The following is a 6,640-nucleotide window of genomic DNA, read 5'->3' as shown; positions in this document are numbered from 1 at the left end:
TATTAGATAAATAAGAGGGCCCAATACCGTAAAAACATTTATGAACCTATGTCCTTCTTTAACTGAGGGGTACTAACACTTTTGTCCACCACTGTATATAAAAAAACTGAGATATAAAAATAACATATTGCCCAACCCTATGTAGAACTTTTTTATGTGAAGTTCACACAAAGTATTAGATATCAGAAATGTCCCCCTGTAAAGAAAACCTTGAGCTCTGGAGCTCAGACTGCAAGGATGATGTGATTGGTGGTCCTGAGTCACATGACACTCAGCCTTCTCCTCATGAGCCCGGCGTCATTACCGCTTTCTGTAGAGAGACACATAAAAGCAAGAGCTTATTGGCTAGAAGAGGAGTAGTCATCTTAAAATCTTTTCTTAGACTGGGTTTAGGACTAACTTGAAAAGGTATAGTTTTAGGATTTAATGAAAACAAAAACCACGACAAACCAAACCAACACATCCTATCAAACTGTTATCAATTTCCCCAGGGAGAATGTCGTTCATGCTTCTTTGGCATTAGCATTCTGGACAGCATACATATCAGAACTGTGATTACAGAGTTCAACCTTCTTCATTTAATAAGGGAGAGCTGATGAATCAATCAATCGGCTGTGGTGCAGCGGTAGGGCGGTCGACTCCTGATCAGAAGTGAGCGGGTTCTACTCCCGCCTTGCTCGCCCATGTGTCGAAGTGTCCTTGGGCAAGACACTGAACCCCGAATTGCCTCTGGTGGGAGGTTGGCGCCAGTGTTCGGCAGTGGAGCCACCACCAGTGTATGAATGGGTGAATGGGTCTGTGACTGTGAAGCGCTTTGGGCCCTCGAAGGAGGGTAGAAGGCGCTATACAAGTATACGCCATTTACCATTTAAATCTCATCAGGAAGTGAGTGGGTAACAAATTTGTGGATTTAATAAATTCTGTGTATTTTTCCAAGTAAAAATAAATGTTTCTGGATCGACCAATTAAAAATCAGATTGAAGGCTTCCTGTTGGACTTTAGCTTGTTGACTGTTAACAAAAAGTTCATTTCTCTTTTTTATGGAAAGGTGCTCTTATGTGACAGTTTCAACGACTCCAGAGCTAAAGCACTGTTTTTGAAAAAGATCTTGGGACTGATTTGGATGATGGGCAATGGTGGAATGCTTTTGAATCCATAAATAAATTATTTTTATGCAACAGGCTGAGAGAAAACCAGTACAGGACACTACACAGACTACAGTGTACCCCTCACCCTCTGAACAAGATCAACCCCCAGGTCTCGGACATATGTATCAAATGTAAAAAGGAGTCAGGAACCTATTATCACTGTTTCTGGTCATGTCCATTAATATCTAAATTCTGGAGAAATGTTACAAAAGAACTTAGTTCAATACTACTTAACACAGTAAAACTGGACCCAGTCTTGTTCCTTCTGAATATACCTCCAAAGCAGCTACGTGTAACCGCTACAGAGCTGATTTTATTGAAAAAACTCTTGCTTCTGGCAAGACGATGTGTTCTTCTGCAGTGGATAAAGGAGAAGCCTCCCACAGTTACTCAATGGTACAAAGAGACTTTCCAAGTTCTTCCCATGGAACATCTTAGTGCCTCCCTGAAGGGGAATGATGATGATTTCTTCCGAATTGGGCAACCCCTTCTTAATTATTTACCTGATGACCTTCTCAATCTACTGAAAAGGGACACTCCTCCTTTGTCTTCTCAAGAACTCGGTGAGGAGATGGGAAAGCAGTTTGGATAAGATAAAATACGTGCTGACATGCAAGTCCATGTGCACTACTTATTATTATTACTATTATTATTTTCTTTTTCCTATTATTACAACTTGTGTACTTGGACTGAATTGATGCTGTGTTGATTTGTTCATTGTTCATTGTTTTGTTATTGTCAAAATCTAATAAAGTATTGTTAAAAAAAAATAAAAAAAATAAATGTATGTAGCTTGTGCAATGTAAAAAGGGCCAGATGTTAATGAGAACCAGAACCCTGCAGTATAGTGGAGGAAGCAGCATGGTGAAGGCAGGCCGGTGTTGTGGGGTCCCTTAGAGTGTGGAGGGCCTGGCTTAGGGGTATCAAATTCAATCGCGCAGGGCGCCAAAATCCAAACCGTACCTTAGGTCACGGCCCAAAAAGGATAAATATTGATTAAGCACCCTAAAACTACATTTTTAAAAAGTTTAAAACGTAACTTTTTAACACATTTATGAACTAGATGTATAAAATTACCTGCAATAATGCTAGTGTGAATGCTGTAAGCTGAATTTGGCCACTGAAGATGCTGAAATTGATAGTTAAAAACACTGAAGCTGATAGCCAGATAAAATATTAGCTAAAAGCCAAATTAGTCTAAAAAACTTTTTAAAAAAACCTAGGTTAGCCAAAACAGCTAGCATGTAACTGAAAAAAAAAAATAGCTAAACTTTCTAATAGCCTTAAAAACCGAAAAAAAGCCAAAATTATTAAAAAACAGTTAGTAAGTAGCTGAAATATTAGCTAAACTCCAAATTAGTCTTAAAAATCTTAGTAAATGCCAAAAAAGTACAAAAAGCTAACAAAAATGCCAATTCTTAAATCATTAAAACTGTAACTTTTAAACATAATTATGAATAATAAAAAGGCAAGAATATTATTCCTGAATAAATCAACTTAAACCTTAAATAACTTATACTTTTACTTTTCCTAAAATATATTTTGTCAAAATTCTACAAGTTAGAAATGAGTGCAAGATAACATCGGGCCATTAATAACAATGAAGTGATCTGGAGGGCCGGATCCGGCCCCCGGGCCTTGACTTTGACACGTGGACCTAGCTGAACCTTTTTGTCCTTAGCAGAAGACTTCCTCTAAAAGAAAAGCTGGGTGGGGGCGGTTGATGCTGAGATGTAAGCTGAATGAGCTTTTGTCATTTAGATGGTTTTCAACTCTGATACCGATAAAAAAAATAAATGAGTTTAAAAATTCACGCTCAAACCTTCATCTTTCACATTCTGCATTAAGACGAGTATCTGAGAGCCACAGAGGCTGTTCAACTGAAGCTGAGCAGGGGCTGTACAAAGACAGTCTAACCGGGTTTAGATTGTGACTTATTTGTTTTTTCTAAAAAAAAAAAATATCAAGTTTCAAGTAAACCGGCCCTTACTTGTTGGGAAGTTGTGAGAGAGTCGTCTCGCCGGGACCGGGACTGCTGACTGCATGGAACATATCAGGCGACGAAAGTAGAGGTAGCAAGAAAAGCCATTAACCTCCAGGAATATCCGTGGTTACAAGGAAACATTTAACACAGAACTCATAGACATAAGAACCAGATTGAAAAGAATTCTGCAGATATGCTGAGTGACTGGTTAGCCTTGCTAAATAACCAGCTTTTTATAAAAAGGTTTCAGATAAGCTCCAGCTGCTCTGACTCTAAAACAGGTGCTCACCCTCTTTCGTTTCTCTACAGGCACGCCTGTAGCATTCAGGGCAGCAATCCGGTTCTCGATGGAAGAAACCTTGGGATAGAAGAAAAACCTGATTTGGACTCAAGTGAAAAGAAGAACTGTCTCGTTTCACTGAAGGCTGCCGTTCTACTCACCTCAGTCTCGGCACTTTGGACACTTGCGGCAGCCTGAGCCACTTTGTCCTCCAGCTCCACCAGCAGAGCTGTGGAGCCCTTGAAGCTGGACACCAACATCTCCTGCAGGGGGAGCTCTTTCTTTTCATCGCTGTCTGTAGGATAGCAGATCTGTGAAAGCACATTAGGACAGAGTTTCATACATTTTGTAACTTATGGGTTCAAACCAGGGGTCAGCAATGTTTATAACATAAAGCACCAATTACAAATTCTCTCCTTAATAACCATCACCGACTATAGTGGGAACTCTTGTTGTTGTTTTCATTCATCTTTCCGTGTATCCTGTTTGGGGTCACCAAAGCGAATCAGCTTTCTGGGCCATAAACCCTTGGCCCGCATCTTGGATTTAAAACCATTAAACTTTTGTTAACTCCGGCCACAACCCTTGCTAACATGAATTTCAACCTCTGGTTCATCTCTGGAGGACACTTGTAAAACAAACCTCCATTTCTGGGCCCAACAGATCTACAACCCCCTGTTGAGCCTGCAGGAATTTACGACCAGCAAGTTCTTTGGTGTAAACTCTATGTAACCTCGTATCACATTTTGAAGACACGCAGAACTTTTGTGAGTTGGATCTAACATAAACATCTCTTCACAGCTCCACAAGTCATTTACTGTTATCAAGTGTGTAGAATCAAACTTTTATTCCTAACAGAAGAAAAGTTCCTCACTCCGTTGAGGTTCAAATCCATGAAATTATCATTTGTAATCATCAAAGCTTGGAGAATTGAATTTCTGCGTTATGTAAATTAAGATGTGTTTTATTTTGCCACATATAGGATTCTTATACATGTATAGGTTTGTCCAAACTTTGTTTGTTTTTAATCCAGTAACAGGAAAAACACACTCACGAACCAGGATGAAGTCACATCCCCGGATATTTGCATATCCAGAGTTCATTGGTGCATGCAAATCGCCTCCAATCGTAAAACACCTCAACTCCCCACTGACTGAACCTGGTCCGGCCTCTAGGGTTCAAAACCTGGCACACAAGCCAAGGAGCACTCACACAATTAGATTACGATGGATTAAAGAGATTCAGAGAAGATTTCCAAGATTTACATTTTCTCAAGATTTTCAGATCTTACCTTTTCTTCAGAACTTCCACTCTCTTCAGAGATTTGTATTTTATTTGCAGTTTTTGAGAAGAAACAAAATTCTCTTTATTTCTAAATTCTTCAAGTTTTAAGTTTAAGATTAATTTTCGTTCAACCTCCTTTTTGTTCCAGCATTCTTGTCTCCAGCTAATTTCATAGACTGACTCCAACATTTTTGCAACTTTTGATGCTTTCACACGCAAACAATTGATAAGTTTCATTGTCCGGCCAGCTTTGTAACTTATTAGATTTGGTCACAACCCGGAATAAAGAAATCGCTCTACCACCCCAGAAGCTAAGAGACTGAACTGAGGAGAACCAGCAGGTTTCCTGTGAGAAACCTCCATCGCTTCCACACCTGGCTGAAGATCCTGCCTCAAGGCCTTCCTGAAGTATTCAGCCGGTAACGGATCATCCACCCTTCCTCGATGGATTGAACAGAACCAGATCTTCAGACCGTTTGGTCTGAACCCCCAGCTGGGATTTGAACCGGGGCCTTTTTGCTGTGAGGCAAGAGGGCTAACCACTGCACCAACGTGCAGCCCTGATCATGGTTATTCCACATTATTTAAGGAGACATATTACTTTCTGATTAACAAATTCTTGGACAACCAGCCATTATCTCTGAATCCATACTCCAGCAGTTTAGAGAGAAATATCTTGTGGCTGATGGTATTGAAAGCCTTGGAAAGATCCAGAAACACACCTATGACATATTCATTATTATCTAAGGCTGTATGGATTGTGTCCGATAGTTCAGTCTGTGCCATACATGAAGACATTTTTTTTACAAAATCCAAATTTTTATTTATAAGAGATGTCATCTTCAAAATTACTGTAAGATAGGAATGAGCCTATAGCATAATCTGTTGGTATTTGTGGGTTTCATTGTCCAAACCTGCTGATTCTCTTTTGGGGTCACAGGGTAGCTGGAACCCATTACAACAAAACACACTCAGTTTCATACCCAATAAGCAGTGGGCTAATTTATGGGTCTGAAGGGGGAGGATAAGGGCAGACTAAGTAGCAGACCAGATGCTCACAGTTGATGCGTTTTCAGTTCTGCATAACAATGACCAAATCATGGCCGTCTAATTCCTGCTCATCGCAGGAGTTCTTCTGCTGCAGGAGCCTCTACCTTCTGAGCTGCTGTTTGCTCCTCCTCAGGTTTGGAGTTGACAGTGCTGGTTCTGGATGAGGGTCTGGTTGGTGTTCTGGATGGCTTGCCATCTCCTTGTGGGCTTCTCCATGCTGGCATCTCTGGCGGAGAGAGTGGCCTAAAGGACTCTTCATCATCAGATGTGAGGCTATGATCACTGATGTTGTTTGTCATCTGGTGAAGCTTCTGTCTGAGCTGCTGCTCCTCTGAATCCACATCCTCCAGCTGAAGAGGAGGAGATGCACGGGGGGGAGTTGGTTGCTGGTTTTCCTATAAGAACAGAGCAGAAATAATGTCAAACACTCCGTGAACCGCCACCTTAACGTGGCAGAGGGGTTTCAGAGCTTGAGTGACCCCAGGAGCTAAGATGTTTGGGGCTTTTAACCCCTGGTAGAGTCTCTCATAGCAGACAGGTCCTGGGAGACGGACCAGACAAACAGAGGCTCAAGTACAAGCAAATATTCTGCTACTTCACCTGGATTGAGGTCTCCAGGGCCTCACTAGGGAGCCAGACCTGAGGTTGTGCTTGCAGGCGAGCACCTGTGACCTGGGCTACTCCTACTAGCCCATGTCACCTGGTCTCTTGTCTCACAGCAAGGAGCCCATGTTTCAAGTGAAGCTTTGGCGCAATTTCAATAAGGAAGATCTACTCTCCCAGGTGTGCAGGGCGTTCATCGCTACTCATTTGTCATTGCAAAGATGTAAAAAATCATAAAATATCGGTCATTCGCAGCACTCTAGCAGGCGTGCAGTTTGTTGCCAGATGTTC

At 41.3% G+C, this 6,640-nt stretch overlaps 1 protein-coding gene across 1 annotated transcript in view; it reads right to left on the bottom strand.

Moving 5' to 3' along the window:
• LOC112137937 (melanophilin) overlaps positions 1-6,640 on the bottom strand; it is a 35,358-nt gene continuing 28,718 nt past the window's right edge. The window contains exons 11-15 of the mRNA XM_024260448.2: positions 5,851-6,141; positions 3,574-3,723; positions 3,422-3,490; positions 3,139-3,187; positions 1-310 (exon numbers count right to left, since the gene is read on the bottom strand). Of these exons, the coding sequence (XP_024116216.1) occupies positions 261-310; positions 3,139-3,187; positions 3,422-3,490; positions 3,574-3,723; positions 5,851-6,141 (609 nt within the window). The 3' untranslated portion in view covers positions 1-260. The remainder of the gene's footprint in view (positions 311-3,138; positions 3,188-3,421; positions 3,491-3,573; positions 3,724-5,850; positions 6,142-6,640) is intronic.

The sequence above is a fragment of the Oryzias melastigma genome, linkage group LG21 (genome assembly GCF_002922805.2).
Source record: "Oryzias melastigma strain HK-1 linkage group LG21, ASM292280v2, whole genome shotgun sequence".
NCBI classification, from domain to species: domain Eukaryota; kingdom Metazoa; phylum Chordata; class Actinopteri; order Beloniformes; family Adrianichthyidae; genus Oryzias; species Oryzias melastigma.
Note: the sequence above shows the minus strand (reverse complement) of the source record. Positions and strands in the feature narration are given on the sequence as shown.